Source organism: Bombus vancouverensis, chromosome 11, assembly GCF_051014615.1.
Source record: "Bombus vancouverensis nearcticus chromosome 11, iyBomVanc1_principal, whole genome shotgun sequence".
Classification (NCBI taxonomy): Eukaryota; Metazoa; Arthropoda; class Insecta; order Hymenoptera; family Apidae; genus Bombus; species Bombus vancouverensis.
The window spans coordinates 9,783,309-9,807,710 of record NC_134921.1 but is presented as its reverse complement, the minus strand read 5'-3'; the positions used below and the strand labels follow the sequence as shown (position 1 = coordinate 9,807,710).

Below are 24,402 nucleotides of genomic sequence, written 5' to 3'. Positions count from 1 at the left end.
CAATCGACGATAATTTAACGCTAGAATCAAATAGCAGTGTTTAATGTACGTCTAAACTCACGGTATACGCATAATTACAATTAACACGTTAACGTGCGAGTTACTTGGAAATCATCCTGATTAACTGCACGTGTCGAGACGCGGAGAGAAACGACGATTAGAAACACCGTCCTTTTGAATCTGCGATTGAACTACCTTCTCGTGACGAAGAAATTTATGAGAATGTGTATTGCACGATGAGATGTCGGCGATAGTGACACGTATCTAATCTCGAAATCAAACAGAAAGAGAGTTTCGATGTGGAAGTAGCCGACGATATATTAAAATGCGATTAGTGAAATGTGATTTATCGTGTTTTCCTCCTATGTTTTTATGCTTCAGTAGCAGCGAAGCTAAGCTTCGCCTTCGGCTTACGAAAAGTTACTTTTTCTGTAGTTGACCTTTTCAGCAACCTGTTAGAAGTGGTAACCGGAAGAGTCGATAACACGGTCGACTTAATAATTTTCTCGATAAGCAGAAAAGATAGCGTAGAGAGGTTTGCAGGAACCTGTTCGAGAATTGCTGATAGTTGCTAGAATTTACGATCACTCGCATGTACTGTATGCATAAGATCGAACGAGAGTAAAATCCAGCTCGATCGAGTTCGTAGTTTCTAGTCTCTTAGTGACGCAAAAGGCGACCGGTTTCTTTTAATTTTGATATTGTACAATGTACGGCGTGACGATTCAAACGGTAGAATATTCATAAGCGAGGCAACCTTGATCGAAACGATAATAATTGTACACGCGATACGCAAGAGAACCAGGCCCCTCCTTCGAAGCCTTGAAAAGGTTGTGATCGGTGGTCGAGCTTACGGATCACCGGTTGCAACGATGACAATGATTACGAAATTACACGCCGACTAGCGTACGAAAGCACGCTATACCGAGCGTGAACGTAATCGATCGTCGATGCGGATTTGATTCTGTACGAAGCTTCGTAATCAATGCTAGGTGGCGTAAAATTAAAAGAGGTCGAGTTCGAGTCGCCTTCTTCAGAGTCACTTTCTTTCGTTTGAAAAGCGTTTGCATGTTGAGGACGAAAGAAGGGTGAAGAAAATGGAGGAAAATTGGCGAAAGTGATCCGTGTAATCGAACCCTTTCATAGTTTATCGGTCGAACGACCGGTTTCAAAATTTAATTTACAATCGTACATTCATTGTTATTTATGTAAAAAAACTTTATGTAAATTCTTATACTAACAAAAATTGAGGAATCGATTAGTCAGATGAGAATTTACATAAAGTTAGGTAAACAAACGAAAGAACAATGAATATACAATTTTTATTTAATTTTGAAGCTGGTCGTTTGACCAGGATTGGTAAGGTTAGCGTTAAACTATCGAATAATTAAAACTATGAAACGTGCTGTTCTTTTTCCATCTATTAGATCCGCGAATTTAGATAAGCCACGCGGAGCGCCAGTAAAATTAAAACTGTTCGACCGTGGCAGCTACGTAAATCGAACGACGTTCGTCGTGCTCGTTCAATTAATTGGATCTGGAAAAAATAGCGACCAATGTAAGAGCGCGGAATCCTTGCGAACTTAGTTCGAGAAAACAACGCTTAATTACGGTTCAAAGCGGGCAGCCGTTGGTTCGCGAAACTCGGGCGACGCAATTTTACGGCACGATGCCTCGGTTTATTTCCCGCGTGCTAAATATTTTTCCCTTCGAGCTCGCGCGCGGTTCGTCTCTCTTTTTCTTCCTTCAGCGACCGAGCTGACAAAAAAAGACGCTGCAACCGGGATTCCTATGTAAATTGTTGCACGAGGAGATCATTGGCGGCAATGCAAAATCGGCGATGATGCAAGGCAGCGGCATTTAACATGAAAAAAGCCACGGCGACACGTAGCTCGTGCAAAATGAACGTCGGAAAAATACGACTGAAAGTAGCGGGATTTTCGCGATACTTTCCACCGTATTTTCGACCGGGATTTTCATTGTGCCGCCGATGAGCGTATTGTTAATACCGTGCCTCCTTCTCCGCCTTTTCGCAGCCAGCGTTATTATTTCTAGTTAAAATGCACGAGACTACGCGCAAGATAGCGCACGGTAATTTCACCAGCGGCTACTTTCTTTCTGCGAATCCGAGCGCATCAGGCGTAATAATTACGCGGCGATCAGGCTGATAATAGCCGGTATTACGATTACAATTAGGAGAAACAATCGGAAACGTGGCTCCAAACCGCAGAGAAAGTGACGAAATCCTTGCTTAATGGTAGCCAATGGAGGTGGACGTGTATTTCGTAATATCGTGGCAAGACAGTTGTGACAACGTCTATCTTACTGTCAGTATTGTGGGACATTATGTAACGCTGCAGATACGTTCTGTGTTAGGGGAATTCCGTGTTACGCTGGACCCAGAGTGCAGAAAGTTACAATTAAGTGGTGTTTATTTCTAGTAGAATAAGAAATTTGTAGACGATAGAAACGTAAAATTCTCCTTTCTATGGAATAATTTTAAGCGAAAAGGAAGGTGAATCTAAAGTCTAGCCATTAAACGCGGTCGGAATAGTTTTCAATGTCCACAGATTTAAATATTTAATAAATAATTGAGCAACAACGGTAGATGCTTTGGAATTAAGCGAAGAAAATTAATAAATTGATATAGAATATTAGGATAGGTCGCAAAAATCCTTTAAAAGAATTCTACAAAATTTGTGAAAATCTGCAAAATTGCGGATACACGCGAAGACTGTAACAGGCATAAGCCTCGATACAATTCAATACTATACAATCCTATTTCTAACATCGATGCTACCGATTCATAACGTTTAAACTATTAATTTGTAACATTTAGGCTGTTAATTCACAATATTTAAAGTATTAATTTATAATATTTAAATTCTCTGCTGAACTGCAGTTACCAGCTTTAAGCATTTATAGACAATCCTTGCTTTCCGTTAACTCAGGATCACCTCCGGCTTACCTTATTCCTACTTATACACTTACACATTCTATGCTATCTCTTCCACACGCTAGTATTACGTTTATTCATATTATGTATTTATGTAGTTGTATTCAAATTAATGGAATTTTAACTACTAATTATTTCTCACTTATCTCATATATCTTGTATTTTATTTTGTTGACGCCCGTTTTTGTCGTAACATCGTTTTCTAGTTTTCTTTCTACATCACTTCCTCCTTTTGTCCTGCACCCTCGCAGTTATTAGTTAATAAATAAACTATTAACACCCGTCGTAGGATGCGTGCATCGTCGAGTGTTAATTATAAGATTCGGTTAAGATAGGACCTAGCTGAAGTCCATTGTGAAGCCCATCTCGTACAATGATACGCTTATCTGACTTAGAAGAAAAACCAAAAATCTCTTCTCTCTCGTTCCTCTCGCTTAGCACATACAACAAATTGTTCTCGCGGTTTATCGGTTCGCGATCCCCCAGTTTCCTCCAACTACCTTGTGGCGTACTCGCTCGCGCGTATTCCGGATGCGCGCGGGTCAACGTGCACTTGATAACTCCTTGTATTCGTAAGTCACAAGGATGCCTGTGTCTTGGCGACTGTGCGATGATTGTTCGTCGTTCGCGTTGAGTCGCGAGAATCGTTATCGCGCCGATGGTACTTGCGAAGTCCAGGCAAGGATCCGCAGTCCTGCCCGATCGGTACTTCGGTACTCAGACGAGCATAGGATTTGTAATTTGATATTCTTCGTAATCCTGTTCGGTGATTCCTCCCAGCAGCAGTGGAGCTCACTCGTTCAGTTGGGGGCTAGTCCTTCGTAATCCTGTTCGGTGGTTCTTCCCACCGGCAGTGGATCTCACTTGTTCAATTGGGATGTATCAGATTACAGAGCCCTACGCACGATCCTTGGCTGGACCATCATCGGTTCGGTTGTTTCGACCGAGGTTCGTGTAAGTTTCGAGTGGCGAGACAGGAATCGAACGATGGTCAATCTTTGGGCTGAAACTCAGGATTATCTTGTGCGCGGCAGCGTACGTCACGTAGGTTCGTTGATTCTTTGGTTCTGAAACTATTGAATGGAAGAAGCGATTTAACAAAGCGTTTATAGTTTGATCTTGTAATCACGCCGTGGGTCACGAAAGGATGTTGCGCGTCGCGTCGATTCCGTATCTGGTCTGTGGCGATAGAAAGTTGTGACAAGGTCTGCTCTCGTGCGATCCAGTGTTTCCAGTTTTAACGTAAGTCAACGATGAACATGCTAATGAACGCTTTAACAACTTTAACGGTACCAACCTGTCTCTTATCTGCGAATAATTAAGTCGGATTTAACGCGATTGCCTTCCATCGAGCATCTGGCGTTACGCTTAAGAAGAGTTTAATCCGAGCTTGGAAAACTTTTGATTTATGGTTCACAGTTGTTCCGAATAAAACCACTGGTATTTCGAGATCGTTTATATTTATACGAGTATTAATTCAATTCGCCGCGTGACACGCAATTCGCGTGCTTGTAACTTCTCGTTTGAATAGTATCAATTTCCTGTCCCCTGGATTTTCTATCAAGAGATATCGGCGAAGTTTATAACAGGAAAAACTAAATTCGGTTTCCGTGTATGGATGAAAAGGAAGCGAACGCCATAACAGGAAGTCGCATTATTCGATGCGCTATTGTTCGAAGATCACGCTCGAGCAACGTTCAGAGCCGAGAGCCGCTGATGAACGTATTTTATTTCGATATTCTTCCGCGTCATCGATACTGCAAATACCGTGGCGAATTATCGAAAGCAGTGCGTCGAAAGAAATTGAAAATCCATTTACTTTCATGGCTTTGGTCGTTATTCCATCGATTCAATAAGAATGGCTTCAACTGCAGTTACTTTGCTGCTCCGAAGTGAAACCACGATGATCGAGTTAGTGCTGACTTAATCCTTGTACTCCACTTCGATACCTGCTTTCTTTAAATGTAATTTGCTAACAGTCGATAATTATATTACATTATATCAACTGAACAATTTTAACAAATAAGATTGACAACAACTTATCGTACAGTTTATCGTCGAGTCTATGAGAAATTTTTATGTCAGAAACATTCCAACCATCTTTCAAGGACAAGCCGATTCATCCTTGAAAATACCAAGTATCGTTTGTAGCGGAATTCGTTCGTTATTGACAGAGTTTCAAAAGAATTACTATCGAGCCATACGATTCTAAGGCTTCCATAAGCTGTTCAAAGATCTTTTAGCGAGCACAGCTCTCCGCGAAATATGCTGGCCTTAAATTCTCATCTACGGATCCATAAACGTCGATGGTATCAGCGAGAGTGAAAATATTTTTTCGGGCAGAACGACGGTACTCGTGAAGGATGTTGCGATCGATAGGTCGTAATCGAAGCTATCGAAGTTATCGGTCGGAGCGGAGTCGAACGACACCGAGGAATCGATAATGCGGTCAAAGGGAAAAGAAGGGAATACCAAACAAGCTTGCTTCGACGTGAACTGGATTGTACGCGAACGTCGACTCTTATTTTATATACACTGGCGATTGGTCGTAGTTCGCGTTTCAATTCCGCATCTTGAAACCCATCCGTTGTATTTTCACTCGTAGAAACTTCACTTTTCCTCTGTCCGCCACCTTTCCTTATTCTTCTCTTCTTATGGTGTTACTTGTTGTTTCAATTGCTGACATTCTTTTTCCGTTAGATACCGTTTATTGCAGCTTTCCATTTCTGGAGTTATTTTTCCTTTTTCATTGCAGCAACTTCTTACTGGCGAACTTGTACCGTACTTTTATTGCTGCGATTCCTCCTTTGGTATCATTCCACTGTTTTTTACGAGCGTTTTTTTACTGTCTTTGGAAGTTCTTCTATGGTGTTCTTAATTGTTTCTTCATTGTTCGAATTATTTTCTCGTATTCTTGAAGTTCTTCAATTTTTCGAGAATTTTTCTTTCCATGTCCTCGATAGTTTTCACGTTACTGGAATTTCTCCCTTTTTTTATATTCTTGGAATTCCGTTCCTCGACGTCGCTGAAATTCCTTCCCCCCCCCCTCCCTTGTTTAATCATTGGAATTCATTCTTTGGTATCTATTATGGCTTTTTTTATTGCTGGCATTCCTTTCTTTCTTCGACGATTGCTTTTATATTTGGAATTTTCCCTTCATACGATTTCTTTGAGGACATTCGGTAATCCGTAAGATTGCTTCAACAAACGTAGAAAAATTTCCAAGTTCCAATCTTATCATAGCAGATTGTATTCCGAGAATCTTATTATCGAAAGGAAGTCCATTGTTTGGTAGCCTATTTCTCTTTTTTACCGTTAATATAGAATGGTAACGTCTACAGAGATAGTTGCGCGCAGTAAGATAGCCAGCTGTGAAAAATACCCGCAACGATCAAGCGATGCTCGGACGATTTCGAAGTTCAGGATCATAAGCATAATATTCGTCGAGAATATACGTACACTGCCACTGTATTCTTCAACTACGTTACTTTTTACAGCCACAGTATATGTTTGAACGTCTTGTCGAACGAATACACGAAAGTTTGAGAAAAAAGGAGCTATTATACGTACAATCTCAGTCCATTGGGCAAGATATTGCATGCAGCCCTGCGTGTCGCTAAACTCGATACTTTAATTTAAGATCACGCTGTATCGCAAAGAAGGCTCGTGCGAATCGATCGTTTCGTCGCAGATTACCAAGGAACCGGCAGCTACCTTATAAATTTTAATCATCGCACGAACCTCGTGATATCGTCGAGGAATACTTAAATGAATTTCTGCACGGACGAAACGAGACAAGAGGTGCTTCGGCTTTAGGACGGTCGAATCTTGGACGAGCTGAATTTCGCGAGAGGTTGGCCTAAAATGCCTCATCGATTTTCGCAAGCTGATTGTCAGCCTCGACGGATTCCCGGTCAAAATTTACTTTCCGCTCAGCTGTTTTGCTACATCGAAAAGCAAAATTATCAGCTTGTCGAAACAATCGATTCATAATTAAATAGCGTCACCGTGTAAGTGTCAAGAAACAAGTTTCTTAGGAGAAAAAGGAGCCTTACGCATCAGCGCAATGCAAATTTATAAAAAAAGGAAAGCGTATCTGTAGAAAAGTCAGTACGCGTCGTCGCTTAATTGCAAAGAAAACTCAACGCTGCGACTCGTTTTCCGATTCGCCAATTAAATATATTTTATTGTTTATTGACGATGATTCTTAGACCATGATTTATAATCTTTCGTACAAGTTTCATGGATCGTCGAAGAATAACGTGTCTGACGCTCAACAATGATCCAGCGTCCATTGGAAGAATTAAAAGGCTACTAACGCGGCGGTGAAATAAATTCTCGAATTGTCCAGAAATATTGGCCTCGTCAAATGGCGGTGCAATGACGCGTACATTCACAATGCGTTCGTTTCGCACGAGAGAATCGAGAATCATATTTCTCGGAGGATTTATCGGGATGCAAGCGTGAGGGGGCAGAAGGAGGGATCGACGGGGAGAGAAAGAGTGGGCTGTTCGACACAAGGGGCTGAATCAGAAGCGCGTGCGCCGGCCAGCTATTAAATTTTAATGGTATCGTCCGTGCGGAATGAATTTTAATAGTGGCGCGTATGGACGGATGCGATTTAAAATCCGGTCGACGCGTGGACGTATTTTTGCGAGGTCGGTTGGCAAATAAATCAGCCCCCGGGTTTTATGGTCGTTCTGAATAAGACACGAGCATCGTGAATCGACGAGCTCCGACTTTCCATCGTAGCGGTGCTGCTTCACGGCTAAATGGTTCATTAGTCGCGAGCTTTGACTTACAACGTAGCTGTAAAACAACGTGTAAGAGAACGGGGCTCTGTTCTTTCGCGTTCATAACCGATGCTGAACGATCGGCCAATGGAGACCGACAACCGACCGGTGCAATCTCCGACGTTTCTCGGTGCTGTTACGTGAAATTGCCATTAAATGCCGATCTTTGGTGATTACCCGACGATTCCGATAACTGCAGGAACACACGAACATCGATCGATCGATTGACGATGATTTAGATGATAATCGAAGATGTCTCGATTTTATCCTATTTTAATTGACGAAAATATAACGAATATTTTTTCATTCGTTTTCTATGCGTGTATATCGAGTCTACGATATTTCTGCATCGATTAGTACGAAGAAAATCGTTGGTCCGTAGATCTAATTTGATCCATTCGAGATTTCAAGGACTTGGATCGTTTGCCCGTTTGTTTCTTGCAAAAGAGTAACGTTAAAAATCAGTCTCATCTTACGAGTTTATTGTCATATCTGGCGTACTTTAACGACACCCTTTATTTGGTATCTTTGTCGTTCTTTTCAATATTCAACTTATATCTTTGCACTTAAAGGATCGTTCCCTTCCAATGATATATTTAAATAGGATCGATAGCTTGCTTGTGTTGAGTAAGAGTAGCACGGAATTTATTCAGCAACCTAATACTTGGTCGTGATTGACGATCGACGAGAGAAGAGAAATACGCGATCGATGACATCGTCAGACATTCAGAGATCGTCATTCATCCGGAGTAACTACATACGAAGTTTATCATCGAAGTAGATGGAAATGTGACAAGATGGCAGTGTAACGGTAACTATCATGTATGTATATATTTATACACGTTCGTTTTGCAATGCAAGAGAACTAAAATATCGTTGCGCAACTCGCTGCTGCACAATGGCGCGAAGTATAGCCGAGTGAAAGGCGACGAGATATGGCGAGGGGCTTGCAACTAACACGAGTCAATCGTATATATACGTCGTCGCATTTACAGTTACATATTATACATACACAGATACACGTTTGCCAGCTAATTCGATTCGGTTTCATTTCTGTGGTCTTCGAGGTTGCCTACTTTTTAGCCCCTAAGATTTTTCACTTATTTCTTAGGATATCGTCAAACCGAGATATCGTCGACAGCTGAGAACAACGATATTATTATATTAAGTTGCCTGAAAAGTTTCTTTCGTTTTATAAGGAAATAATAGACGCGGTACGTTTTTTGTTTTATATTATTTTGTCGAATTACGTACGACCTATTCTGTTCTGTCGAGATAAACGCAGCGAAATTTCACAGACTTGGTTTCACGTTTGTATGAAAGTGCACTGTTGTAAAAAAACACTTTTGCGAAAGAAAAACACTTTTCGGACAACCTAGTACGAGTGCAACACGCTCGGTTTCTGCTGCTCAATTTTACGGCACTTAAACAACGACTATCGAACGGCTCAAAAATGAATACGAAGTTTCTCCTTTTGACGAAATTTCGGTTAAACGTTACTACATTCGTTCCTTTACTTGCTTACTTAATTCTTTCACGCAACATCGTTCCTCAAAATGTTACTAACTAGTCCATGTATTCGCTGCTATTGAAATATGGCTATTCTCTGCAATACGAAATATGGTTGAACAGCGATTAATATCCTTTCACGAAGAATTCTGTGGAATTTCTATGAGAGGATTAATCAAAAATTAACGGCTTCCGCGAGATCGAGAAGTTTCAATTGCAGAACACGCGCAACGTATAAAGAAATTTGCCAAACGTATCAAAGGTCGGTGCTGCGTGCAGAAGAAGAAGAAGAAGAAGGAGGAAACGAATTTTTTTCCGGATGATGGAGCAGAACGAGGCGATACGAAGCACCGTGTCAGAACATGGGTGACATAATCGCTGCACGATCGATATACTACTTGTCTTATCGAGTGTCAGAAATACGTTCATGGGGTCGACTACGTTAAGGATTTGCCCCAATTGTGTCTCCACTGGTCACGATTCTCCTTGTTCTCGGATGATGAAATTTTCCATGTCGATTACCCATTGGATAAAGACTCGGATTGTCAGCGTCGATAAGTCTCGTCGATCGGCTATGTCCTGAATTATATTTCACGTCGTCTCCTTTGATATGCCCACGCGTTTTACTTTGCTCGATGATTTAATTTCCTATCCTTCAACTTGACGCAACAACCGATTTCCAGAAATTACCAGGTTTCTGCGATATTCCAGCAACCTGTGATAACGATCGCTACGGTATTTCGTAGACACGATAAGCGTGAAAAGGCTTTTTCCATTGCTCTGTCCATAGAGCGCTTGACGTTTCGTTTTAACTGGTTCATACTTAATAAGTTACTTTCGAAACCTGAATCCATGATAATTTATTATACTAATGATATTAATAAATATCTGAGCTAGAAATTCCAGATTATACAGACTTCTTTTTTTACGGTTTCGTACGTTTTGCTGTTAAATAAGATACCGAGATAATTTATAAAATATAAAGTTCGACTTGTTCTATTAGCAAACTTGTTGCTGAAGGTTATTCTTTAATGTTGGCAACTAGTAACTTATGGAAGGATTTAGAATTGTGAGGAATCGTAGATCGTCGAGTTTAGCTCGACACAACGGAGGACCGTAAAGAGCTAAAGCGAGAGCGTGCTGAAAGCAGTTGGCATTAAAGAGCGCGTTTCCCTTTCGAATGCCGCTCTGACATTTGACGTGGCTGGGACAGTGCGTGTAATGCAGGCCAGAGTCGACGACGATGCTTCCGAAATCGAACGTTCGATATCGCGTTCGCAAACGAAGATAAATGAAATTTCCGCGGAAGTTCGCAGACTCGTCGAGCAAAGGAAACTTCGCGTGTTTCTTACGAGCAAGTTTCTCTGCTGCGTCGTACCAGAATCTTCGCAGACATCGCCAAGTTTCCAAGATACATCTATCTTAGGTGGGAAGACGATTGTATATAACAAGCATGCGCGACACTACTTTTAAAAAAGTGCCGTACTAGAACCTCGGAAACTTGCCTTGCTAAGCAATAACGATACGCGCGGTGAACACGACTTTTCATTTATTTGAGTGCACCATACGACCTCTCTCGTTATTTGTCTTCCTCTTTTTCATGTTATGGGAATATACCGACATACTGCGAGCACTCTATTGAAAAGGTATTTTTTTTTTTTCTTTAATCAAATTTTTTCCACAGAAATCATACAATTTCTCGTATCAATCTTTTTTGCACGGTTGTTTGCCAATGTTCGGAGAATATTGACCATTCTTTTTCAAGTGAAAACAATCAGAATTTATCTTTCGGTTTCATCTTTCATACAGAGTCCGATGCAAAGAAAGGTCTCTTTGTAAAAAAAAAAAAAAAAATCTGCAGTGACAAAAAGGTTTATATAATCTACCGCCATCTAGTTCATCAAGAGACGAAGCAACGCGTGATTTACTTTATTCGATAATAAAACAACGTTACGATCACGTTCAATTTGCAAAACGATGATATGAATTTACTCTACGCGAAATAGACGACATCGGGAACCGTCTCTGGGAATGTCCGGCACGCTGACAAGTTCGGCAAATACTATACAGCAGTAATCAAACTTCGGAAGCTAGTAATTCGCTATAATTTACACGTTAAACGATGCTTGGCAACTGTCAACGCAGATACGCTATTTACGTTAGACGATAAACACCGATCGTTTGAGCGTATTGCAATCACGAAAATTTCGGTCATTCGCGCAATCACGTTGTAATTTTCCATTATGTTTACGGTTCTGTGCTTGATTAATTCCACAAGTGCTTGATAATAATAATAATCAGGCAAACGAGTGGCTCGTGTAATGAAATCCACTTTGGCTGAATTTTTCCAAGCCTCCCCATTTCGATATTAAATTAAAAAAATATCTCTAATTTAATGTATTTTCAAAATATCGTATTTAATCAGGCGTAATTCTTCCTCATAATTATAAATTATACGTACGGTAGTCACACAGAAAGATCGAATCTATCGAAAGAGATAAAAATCGACGAGAATAACTTTCAGACGGACCCTTTGATTATGTCATTTAGCGTCTGTAACATTTAAATCAATGGTCGCAAATTGACCGACAAACGCTATAAAATATTCGAGGAATTTTTATACACAACAATCCAGAGATTTGCTTGCTTTCCGGTTCTTCGACCGGTGAGTATATTTATGAGGCACGTGAAGCCTCAATCTTACGCGAGTCAAGCCACGATTTAGGGCGTATTTCTAGCAAACGAGATTTATATCCACAGGCGGCCAGATGAAATCTACCTTGCCGAGTCCCATTTCGAGTTTATCATCCGAAAGAGACCGGGCTTCGATTTCTCGTGTCGTTTGACCAGCTCATAAATAATAGATCGGAGGGGATGCGATCGTTAGTAAATACTTGATGACAAGCGCTTCGGGGATGGAATAAGAATAAGGTTGAAATCCTGCCTCGTGGTGCGAGCTTCTAGAAAGTTTGCCAATTTTAGCATTACCAGACTGCAAGTAGACAGGATGACTGACAGAGGGAGGAAAGAACTGTAACGTGGGATAAGGATTGGCGGAATATTCGATTTTTCTGCAAGGGTTGCGAATAGAGTGGCTCGTGAGAGTATTCCAACGCTCGTCATTTCTATGATAGTGAATTTCCTAATTTTTATGCGTACATTGTGTTATGTAAAACAATTGTGGTAATTACATCGGTCAAATTCGAAGCCAATTTGAAAATGTATATACATAGGAGTTACTTATTTAAAAAAAAATTGTTATACGGCACGAACAGCCATCCGAAGCGTATAATAAGTTTCGAAAATGGTCCTTTCGAATCTGTTTCGAATTTGACCAATATAATCACGATAGCCGTGCCACGAGAGCCAATGAAATTTGAAAATGTTTCGCGCGGCACGCATAATATATGCATAAAAGTTTCTACAAGTTTGAACACTTTCGTGAGAAACTGTAGGCGAAAATGCCTCTTCACAGGGGTTAAGTACGCCACTGAAAGAAAGTTTCAGCCGCACCAACATCTGCATTCGATGCTTCGGAATTGGATGGAGCTGGAGAGCTCGACAACGCTGACATTTCTTAAAGTTAAGCAGTGTGAAATAGCGGCGTGGTCGAAAATCATTGCTCCCTGCAACCGACGCGACGTCGGGAAATAAAACAGCGTCGACGTTGAGCACTCTGTTTTATGCCAAAAAGTCTGATGGGTGCTTCTCGCGAAGAGCCGCGAAAGAGCACGTCCCCAGGAAATACGGGGGAAATACAGCAGCTTCGAGCGCTACAGTCAAACACAATTTCGAGAGGGAATTAATTAAAAATTCTCGATGGAACTAGAGAAAAAGTGTCCTCGAAGATAAAAAGAACAAAGAAGGCAAGATGGTAGAGAGAATCTATGTCGCAGCGAATTGTATTATACAAGAGAATTGGTTCTTGTGAGAAAAATTACCGAGGAATTGTTGTCATAGGAATCCACTGCGATCTGTCGTTGTGTCGGCTGAGAAAGTAGGTAACGGAATGTCTATTATTTCGTCGGCCTTTGATGCACTACGCTCTTAATATCACAGGGCTGATATGTAAAAGCGGGACATTAACGGCAAATTACACGGTGCATAGGAATTTCCACGTGGGAAGCCATCACGACAGTGAAACGTCGGCTTAAAAACGTTCGTTTCGCGAACGAGGGTTTACGTCGTCCGACGATTATTAAATCGTTCTTCTACGCCTCTCATTAAAAAATTCAATTACCTGTGAGCCACGCCTGCATCGCGTAATCTCTGTAAACGGCACCAACGCCGTTAACAACGAGCTTCCAAAGGGCGAAACTATAATGTACAGGGTGTCACAGAATATTTGAGGATATTTGCAGGACTTTTCTATCAGAACGATATAAAAATTTGATACGTTGAAATACGGCTGTATCCACGAATCAACTAACGAATTTTGCCTTCTATCTATCTGTGTGTTTCTCCGACGATAAAATTCGCGGAGCTAAATAAATGGCACGGGATATGGATAGGATTTCGACTGTAATATTCAAATGTTTTTCTTTCGAACGTTCAATTCGAAACGCACAATCAGTTCTTATTACTTACCGTGTCTATTTTTCTATCGTATTTGATGTAAAATGGCCCATAAATAAACGAATACCTCGAGAAGACTGTGAAAGAGACACGAAATTATCGCACGACCTCCTAATATTTTCATTCGAGACGAGAGAAAAGGTACGCACGAACCAGAGAGAGAAAGAACATTGAAATTACGTGTCTGTCAGTATATCTTTCAAAATGTCGAAGAATTATTTATCATCTCGAGGTGATTGGCCTTAAAGTAAGCGTAAGTTTCTCCTGGGATGGTGCAAACAACTGATCATAAAAGGACTGGGGCTGTATACGTTTTTCACGGCAAAAGTTGAGCTTTTACGATCGGACCTGCTCGTAGCTGGCATCAGGAAACTCGTAACCGGAAGATACCGCGGCAGCAAGGCCGTTACATAGTTACCATTAGACGATCTGGCCCCCTGCTTATATTGGGAGGGTCTTCCTGTTAGTGGCCGCAGGGGAAATGCGCGTGGGATGCATTAATGGCTGCCACCGTAAGTGTTTAATAGCCTAACTACTTCGAAGCGAAGCTGGCTAATTGTCGAATATATAGTCGCATCTATTACAAACATTTTTCAAAACTCTCACTACATAATACAGGACTTTGAAACGATTGCTTTAACGTGAAAAAGTTATCGAGTCCTGTGTAGATTAACATCGTCCATCGCTTAATTCTTCCAGCTACTATTGCATTGTAAAAGTTCAGATACGCGTGTCTTCGTTTCCTTTGAATTTGTTTAACGCTCTTGCAAACGTATACAGCAGTGAACGAACCGATTACTCAATGCAACGTACGTATTTATCGTTGCACGAAGAATCATCCTCTGTATGATCCATAAATAGTCTGTGCATATATTAGATAAGAAAAGTATGCTTTAAAAATTTGCCTTCTTCAAAATAATATTACTCTTCCAATAACCTCCAAATAATATTATATTATAATATTAAGCAGTCTTCTTCAAAATAATATTAATCTTCCAATAATCTTCGAATAATATTATAGTAGAATATTGAGCAGTCTTCTAACTATATCGAAGCAAACTTCTTCGAAATAATATTAATCTTCCAACAATTTTCAAATAATATTATATTACAATATTAAACAGTCTTCTAACTATATTGAAGCGAACCATCTAACCAGCTATATCGAGCTTATGACAAAAAACAGTTATTTTAAAGCATCGTGTGGTCAACCGAGCCGTGCAGTAGAAACGGAGCGTCAACGACGAACACGAGAGCTTGGAAACTAAATACCGGTGCAGCGTCCCACAAATCTGCCGTTATTTCGAAACCACGTGGCAACAAAAAATAAACGTCAAACAGGGTTGCGTAAAAAATAACTTTATAAAGAGCGGTACAGGCGAGAAGCGCAAAAAACATCGCGTTTATCCTAACTCTGGTCGCTATTTGCCCGCTCGAAGCCAACAGGGGAAAAACTACGCGTACCACGAGCGAATGGTTCGATCGTCGAGCCGAACATCGCTGAAATCTGGTCGACGCGGCGCGTTTTGCGAGGAACATCGGAATTTCCGCGGCGCATCCATCGTTTACGGAGCAACGATTCCACCGTTCGCTACCACCGACCTTTCTCATGCGGACGATTACACAACTCCTGACACTGGCACTTATCCCGTTACACGGTATCCTCTTTCCTTTCTCATTTCGTCGTCGCCACGCTCGTTCCTTCGCTTGTACTTAAGCGCCACCTTATACGGTGTAATTAAATTCTTCCTTCCAGCGATTACAAAGTCGGTCGATCGATCGTTCGTGTTCGCTACATCCAGGTTCCGTACGGGACACCAGGTACATTCCGATGATTCTCCACAAGAGAATCGTAATTGCACGGTACACCGGATCGTTCGACCCCCGAAGCACGGTCTTTTAGCAATTTTGCACCGTTATTATTGCAAATTGCAATCGTATCCTTCGCTTTTCAGAAACGCATCTCCACCAACAATTTTAATTTAATTTCTCATGAAGGAACGTGCTCCGTGTGGACGCGGTTTAACGTTCATCGATCGAACCTCTCTGGCTGGCAGGCTTTTAACGAAAACCCTTCGTTTAGCTGTCCCGCGTCGTTGAAACGCAAAAACTGCACGCCCTTTGTCTCAACCAGATCGATCGCGGGGTCGATCATAGGCTAAAATTGTCCGTATGCCGGCCGATTAAACATCGGTGGCAAAAGAAGAACGCGAATATGCATCAGGGACAGAGAGAAGTGGATTTTTCAACTGCCCAACTAGTTTCCCAATGCTTCGACGTGTTGCGCTCGATTCTATTCTGTTTGCGAAATCCTTCATTTCCCAGCAGTTAATGACCAAACGAATCAGAGGAGGAATTGGCATCGAAGAATTTCGGTAAACAACGGAGGAGCGTCAAAATCCGCCTCGAAATCGCTCGTCAAATATTCATCGTGCATCGATAATCGTTCTCGGTTCCCTCGCGTTCATTATGGTGTTTTCCTTTACCTCGTAATATTTCGATTTTCCATTTATGAAAGCGGAACGGTTAATTTGCCGAGAATTAACGACATTTGCTGGGAGTTAAGTGGGTGGCCAGTGTAATCGTGTTGATTACGACCGAATTCTGTCCACTGATTGTCCAAGCACGTTCTAGGCAACGTAACCAACCAACGCTGTCAGCCGGGGTTGCTCCCGACACGAGAATACCCGTGTAACCCCCATGGAACGACGATGAGGGTGAATTTTCGGATAATAGGGACGTCTCGAGTGGTCGGCGTTAATTAAACGTATCAACGTTTTGATGTTCTTCGTATCTGTACTCGATCGAACTTCTAATAAGGGGAGTGTTAACAAATTTGACGGAACTTTGTCGTAGATAAGTGAACAGGTGAAAAATGTTTTTCCCTTACTCTGCTTCTTTTTCGATATGTTTTAACTAGATCGCGCACGTTTGTGCAAATTTATATTTTTTATCAAGCGTACTGAAAAACAATGATACTTTAACTAAAAATTGTCTCACCTACTAAACATTGAAAATAGTCTGCTGTAACTTTTATATCCGATACGTTGTTTCATATTACACGCGTTCTGTAAATTTTCGCAGTTGCAAATTTCTCGTACACGCATAAACATCCGCAGCCTGGTTATTAGTTGGATTTGTCAACGACTCAGTTTTCATCAACTTTACGTTTTACTAATATTCGTGTATCGTAATAAATCGGTTTGAGGTATTTGTTCCGTGTTAAGTGTCTTCTCTTTAATTACGTACGATTTTAGTTTATTGTTACTATTCGTTCTTTCTGTTATTATCATTGTATTAGCACAATATATATTGTGCCATGTACCATCACGCACTTTCACTTTCTTCTCTCTGTTTCAATAGAACAACTTCGTACACCGTTGCAGACAAATTAATCATACGTCTAAAAGTTAAACTACGTACCAAATGTGCTCATAGCGAATGGTACACGTTCTTCTCTACACTGATAGAAGTAAAGAGAAAATATTCGATGTAATCGTGACGAGAATAAAAATAAAGAAACATGCTGAAAATCGGATTCGACTGTTCCTGAAGCAATTTGCGTATCGACTAACTTCTAATCAGATGGAGGCTGAAGAACGCGAAAGGGTCGAGAGTTCGATACCTAGAAGGGTGTCTTTTAACGAAAAGAAGCGTTAATCCACTTCTCCTCGATCTATTTAACTGCCTTTGTTCTTCGCCACGTAGCAACACTTTTACCCTCGGTTGGACGCGTTTAATGTTCTCCCCTCTGTCGTACGCCTCTTCTTCCCGACACTTTCGATAGAGGAAATGCAATAAACAATCGCCACCCCTGCCACCTCTATTAAACCAGCAATTTCAACGTTAAAGAGAATATACGATTTACTTGGAAATCGGAGGGAATTTTATTGGCAAACGAGCGATGGGCCCTTTGTTTCTAACGTAGCGTGAAAACCTCGATCCGGATTCTATATCATTCGGACTGATTTATCGCGGAGATTTCGATCGCGATTGAAGGCTGCGAATGATACGGGTACGCGTCCCGCTGCATGATACATAGCTTCATCCAGTAGGCGATTTATAGCAATTCAAGGCAGTCATTTAACACGTTCGTTATAACGAGCGATCGAGTGCTTAATCCTGCAGCTTCATTACTGGCCGTGTTTACCAACGTTAACGAACAGATTTACTTTAACGCGTAAGGATAACCTGCGCGTGCGGTTCTTGATTATCTCGAAAATAAAGGTCTAATTGAGGAACTGCTCGTTCTCCGAGGCATAACAATCCATTATAATTAAAGCCCTTTTTCTTATTAGACGTAACGCGAGACTGGGACGTAGAGACAATGCGTAGAAAATTGTATAGGAGGATAACGCCGTACGATCTTTTCGACATATAAAGTGATCAACGTGTCTTGTTGCAAATTTCTCGATTTCACGATATACGTAACATGATTAACGTTATTTATTATAGTCTTTGGGAAACTTAACCGAATAGAAATGTGTGAAAGTTATTGGAAAAAGAAATAGCTTGAAAGAAAGACCGGTGAAGTTATAGATGAGAAATAGTCCAATTTTATCTGAATCTTTCTTAACTTTCGCTACGACTTTTCTCAACAACCTAATGTAATTTTGATTACATAATTTGTTCGATGGATTAGAAAGTTAGGGACCTAGAGGTCTTCGGTATACGATTTTACACCGATAATTGCGTACCTTTCATCGATGTTCCTCTTTCAATTAAAGGTTTTAGAATAAACAATAAATCGCAGTTACCCATCGCAACCGTGCCGCGTGTGTTTCAAAGCACATCCTTTGGAATGCAAAGCCGCGTGGCGACAAGACACGGAGACTTCGGCGATGGACAGTTTAATCTAGTTGTTAATTTATAGCGTTTCGGGCGAGTCCTTTAACACGTTCGTTATCAGAGCCGAATAACACAAAGGACTTAATCTCGCCGGTTCATTTGCATGCAAACCTCTTGAAGCGGCGACCGGAACCGAGACGGAGCCCCGATAGATGCAATTAAGTTATTCGTAGTCCTCCACCCTTTCGTCGTCGAAAAATAAACCGACCGCCTGCCAGCAAACAGGATGCAAATCGTGCCACAGGGAAATTACTTGGTAGGGATGACAGAAGGACAGGGGAAAAAAAAGAAAGAGAGGGGACGAGCGAGAGGGGAGAAGAAATATTCAAACACGCAGAGAGATGAAAAACAATCGAGCAAGTTTTAGAGTAAAAAGACATGCCTCTGCCGCGGAACGAATATCGATGGACCGTCTAGTCAATTCGCGGCAGAAATTGAAGCGAAATTGGATCGCGAATGAAGTAGCAGCACGTGATAGCCATTTTCTGATACCATTCTAGGAATATAGAGTATCGACGATCCTTCTCCGTACGAGTATTTTAAAGGGGGAGAAAAAGAAAAATGCAAGAATAAGAAAGAAAAGAATTAAACGATTCGTCGAAGAAAGAGACGTCCAGACAGCCGTTCGCGCATTATCGGTCGAACATAAATCAACGATTCTAATGGAATCACAGGGTTGTTAAAGGCTGCGGTAAATGCACTACATTGTCGCGCAATCGCCGTTTCGCTCGTAAAAATCCTCCACACAGCCTGACAATCGGAGAGGTATACGTCCGAGCCAATGACCCATGCACGCTCGATAATTCCAGTGAAAACGATCGTCGCGGTTTTTCTTTTTTTTTTCTTTCTTTTTTTAACGAAACAATAACGTTAACGTTGCTATACGGGACCGTGAAAATGATACGATTGACCTATCCATCTGGTTGTTCGACCAATGTTGACCCATTTCAATTTCAAACACGCGGAGAGGGTCGTGATTCTCGTCCATCTATTCGTCGATGTATCTAACCTGAATACACACGCGAAAATTGAAATTGGAACGTTGCGGCCCGTGCCAGCGAACCAGGCAAATGAAATTCATCGGGCTTGCTGCGAGAGATAACGCGCGTTAACACTTGGACCTTGGGAGAAACCAAGACGTAACGATATAAGAATAGTTGATAAGTTGTCCATGTTTTAATATCATGCTGCGTGTATGTAACGTCTCTACGTTTGAATATTATAGCGATTTTCTTTTTTAATTTCAAGCGAGGGAAAGATACACGTTTGCCACGAAGATCAAATGAGAAGGCAATTTTGTAATCGTTAAAGTTTTCTTCTTGTTCAAATTCTGTTGCTAGTTATATGTTGGAATTAACACTGAGTTTACGAGGTCAAAAATTGTACATAAAAGTGTACATTCGTTGTTATTTCTTTTGTTAGTGCAACTGTAAATATGTAAATTCTTATACCAACAAAAATTGAGAAATCGATTAGTCAGATAATATGAGAAATTAGATAAGGTTAACTGAACAAAAGAAATACCAAGGAATGTACAATTTTAAACTAAAGTTTGGAACCGGTCGTTTAGCCGCGTCTGCTAAAGTTAGCGTTAAACGTAGCGTAATGTGAAATAAAAAGGAGAATCGGGAAGATCTGATAGAAAATAGTAGCGAAAAGGGAGGAGGCTGGTGCATGGCGAACAAGATGAAAACGAAAAGATAAAATAAATTTAGAAGAGACGGTAACGACTGCGTGGCAAGGCGCCCAGCACCTCTGTCAGCAAAATCGTCGCGTTTTCATGCGGTTTCTGCACCGACGAAGATAACTTCCCTTTGCATCGCAAACGCGATTTCCCATCGAGCGGAAAAATTTTTCTTTCCTCGACGACTTCAGCCATGCGAAGAGGAGCGTAGCAGCCTTTCTGGTCGGCGATTGATACAAATCTTTCTGAACGGTGCCAAAAAGAGACCGCGTTTTTCCCTGCAAACTTATATCTAAAGTGTCTCCTTTCTTGTTCTTTCAAAGAACGTTGCAAAAGGAAAAGGCAGGCGATTAGCGTGACGAAAGGTTGGCTAAAATCGCACGTAAATATGAACAAAATTTCGATGAAATTTTGTCGATTGGAATTACGTTTTGTAAGAAATAAGAAAATGTCTACCTTTTTCGAGCGATCGTGTAACAACTGCGATCATCGATGGAAAAGTTGCAGAATGTTAAGAGGAAAATCGTGTTTGCTACTCGAAACGTTCATAATCGATCGGACACGGCTGTAGACGTAACACAGTGAAAAATTCGTTTTACGTTCTCCATGTCGAATAATGGATTTTAACACGATTTCAAGTATTACCGGTTTCGATGCTGTTCCCCTCAGGTGCACGCTTTATCGTAACTGTTCGGCAAGATTACTGTCACTTCGATTAATCGAACAGGTTTCGTTTCATGCAGAAAGCAACAGGTGTATGCGCGAGATTTGTATATCAAACTATTTCGAACAAAACTCGTTCCCTGCTTTTACTGCCTAATGATCGCGCGGGATTGCACAACCGTCTCACGCGGTACCATATACACGGAATTGCAAAAGGAACTTGATAAAACAGAAAATGTGCAACGTTAACGCGTTTGTTCTCGCTAAATTGTGCAATTAATTTACCATTCGCGATGCATTTCGACACGACGGAAAATACCGAAATAACATACATCGTTGGCTACTTGGAAAATATTTTACATTTTCAAGACTTACCGCCCTCGTGTTGAGCGTCTCATTCAGATTGGTGACGTTATTGTTGATGTGGTTGTTGTTGATATTATTGGTCGTGCGGGTTGAATTGTTGTTGCTCGAATGATGATTCGAGTTGTTTCCATTGTTGTGCTTATTGTGCTTGTGCAACACCATAGCGACGAACATTTTGGCCTCCTTTCCCGACCGGTTGGTCGTCAAACGATTTATCGTCCTTTCAGCGATCCTCAATTTCATTCGTTGTCACGGTGCATTCGCGTAAACTGAAACACCGTGAGCGCCGATGCCGATTCGTCCTCAGGGATGCAAATGAACGACAGAGAAAAGTGGATAGATGAATATTACACGTCATCCTTCTTTCGTCGCTGTTATATGCAAACGTAATGATACAATTTTGCAAAATGCGCGTCTCTCTGGAACGCGATCGCGTCCATCTCTCGACGCAACGGGAATAATTTCTGGCTATCAATTTGAATGATTCTCGTTGGGACGGCCGCTCGATGGAAAATTAAATCTCCAGAAAAACGATATTTCTCGAGGGCTGGTTGTCCGCGAGGATAAATCGCGACTCACGCACGCCCAGCTCGTTAATCTCGCGCACGACAAATCCATGCATCGTCCAATTAACGCCCTAACTTATAGCTGGCACGAACAGAAGCGATTATCTCGCGAGATTCAACGCGGATCGGTCCCAGTCACCTACCATTCGCCTAGAATGTATAATCAGCTCGGACTACGTAGTAATGCCGTTGCATCCGAGTAAATTCTGGCGTTCATCATAACGCGCGAATCGTGTCCTGGCAACCTGCAATTCACGGGCTCCCCTTTTTATCGTATCCGTGTGAAATGAACGAGGTTGCTCGAGCCTCGACGTCGTTTTGCACGTGCGAGCACCGAGCACGTGAAGAACGCGACAGCCGACGGCTCGTATCGATTCGTTATAAATAGCCGTGTGCAATCGACTGCGGCCTCCTTCTTCCGCGACTTATCCCTTTCGAACTGCTTGAATATTTTCCTTGCCGAGAATCACCGACAATAGCATTTGCAGAATCACTAGTTGGGTGCAATGGCGCGTAAAAAATCCGAAATTTCATTGATATTAGGACGCGATAGAGCTAAATCTCTATATTACACGATGTTCGAGCCACTCAGACGACGCATCTTGATCAACCCCATAAGTTGAAAAGTTGCGGAAGATGCTACGAACACTGTTTTCCTAACTATTTTCATCTGACAATGAATCAATTTTCGTCAAACTATACACTAAGCGTTTCTGAGGAATTTAAACATACAAAAATGTGCCAAGATATTCAACGTCCAATATTTACCGATAGAATGGCTGGTTTCAAAATCTCATTAAAGTTGTACATTCTTTGTTGCTTCTTTCGTTCGTCTAACTTTATGTAAATTCTTGTATTATCTGACTAATCGATTTTTGTTAATTTTTGTTAATACAAGAGTTTACAATTTTCGATGAAATATTGAAACCGGTCATTTGACCAAGCCTGATGAACTTAGCATTAATTGTATTTATAAAGAGATGAATTTGCTCAAACGTTAACAATCTTATTAACACGTTTTGTACGAAACCATCGTATATACGTTACTTACGAAGAGATACGAATATTTTGGAAGATAAAACGATATCGTCGCAGAGAATTACAATCGGCCGTCGTGTTCTGGCTGTTGTTAAAACAGCACGACGACAAATTACCGCTAAGCATTTGACTCGATTACTACCTTAGCAAACACCTGGCGTTCAAGATCATTTATTACCCGCGCTCCGGCTCTACTGGACCCTCCATATTTCATGCGGAATACCGCGATAACGGTTCAATTTTCCTTTTATCCTGACTGTGCTCGGCTTCGTCGGTGGCTCGGTGTTCGAACGGTTCCGTTTTGCGAATTACGCTCGCCGGAATTACGTAAGATACGCACATGGCAATCATCTTAACAGGTAACGCAACGGCGAATAGCGATAATTGGAGTTGGAGAGAGATACGGGATCTGGGGCGACCCAATTTGATTACAAGGCAATGCTCTAGCCGCAATTATTACCTTGGGGCTAACCGCGTTAGATCGACTAGACAGGACTGCAACCTGCTGCTACATCGGCGTCCATCGAGCAATCGCTTCTCCGACTTGCAACAACTATTCCAATTAACAGTAAACACCATGGTATATCCGAGATCGTGCATTCCCACAGGAGAATGCAACAGTATTGCACAAATTGCACTCGTGTCAAGTTCATCGACGCTGGAACGTGTTTCGTTCTGTAGGAAGCTAAAGGCGGTCGCGAATAACTGACGGTGTACTATAGAGTGTCACAAAAGATGCGTGGAGCAGATTCATAGAGTGACGTTTGGCTGACAAAGTTTAATCGTTAAAATCTGGGATACCCTGTATAGCACGATGTTAGCGTTAACGTTGACGCTATAACGGTTGGTTTCGAGAGTAGTCTGTTAGAGCGACTGTTTCTAGTTAATTAATAATAGAAACATATGTTCACAAACGATCTTATAGAGACGACGCAATAGATTTGAATTTGAGACTAGATTTCTCAAGGAGAGATACATTTATCATTGAATCGATTATTGACTTATTAAAGAATAATAATTACGTACAATGTGAAAGGGTTAAAATTTTCTAAGAAAAAAAAAACAGCTCCTATGTAATTCGTTAAAATACATACTCGTGGTAAGAAATGGTTGTACCTCGCTATTAAACACCGTACGGTTTCGTTCGTGGCGTAGATAAATTTTCAGGAGTAGGAGCCACAGATATTTTCAACGTTCAGCGAAAATACTCTCCAGGCGAATAAAAAACCAATGATAAATGACTGTCTCCCGTTGGAATTCCGTCCATACGAAACCACGAACTTCCATTTTCACGTGATGTACGAGCACTTTCGTCGACTGGCGCGTACTTTCTTCCGCTCAATGGCTTCCGGTCGCTGGGATTTATTGATAATTGGAAAAGTTACTATCGGCGATCACGATGCA

The 24,402-nt window shown here is 41.3% G+C and overlaps 1 protein-coding gene across 4 annotated transcripts in view; it reads right to left on the bottom strand.

Annotated features, from left to right (window-relative positions):
- Positions 1 to 24,402, bottom strand: part of GckIII (Germinal centre kinase III) — a 117,142-nt gene that overhangs the window by 46,167 nt on the left and 46,573 nt on the right. For 2 of the 4 annotated variants that reach the window (XM_033329924.2, XM_033329923.2), the window contains exon 2: positions 21,404 to 21,663. The exons of the other annotated variants lie outside the window; for them this stretch is intronic. In XM_033329924.2, the coding sequence (XP_033185815.1) occupies positions 21,404 to 21,637 (234 nt within the window). In that variant the 5' untranslated portion in view covers positions 21,638 to 21,663. The remainder of the gene's footprint in view (positions 1 to 21,403; positions 21,664 to 24,402) is intronic. 4 annotated transcript variants of the gene reach the window in all.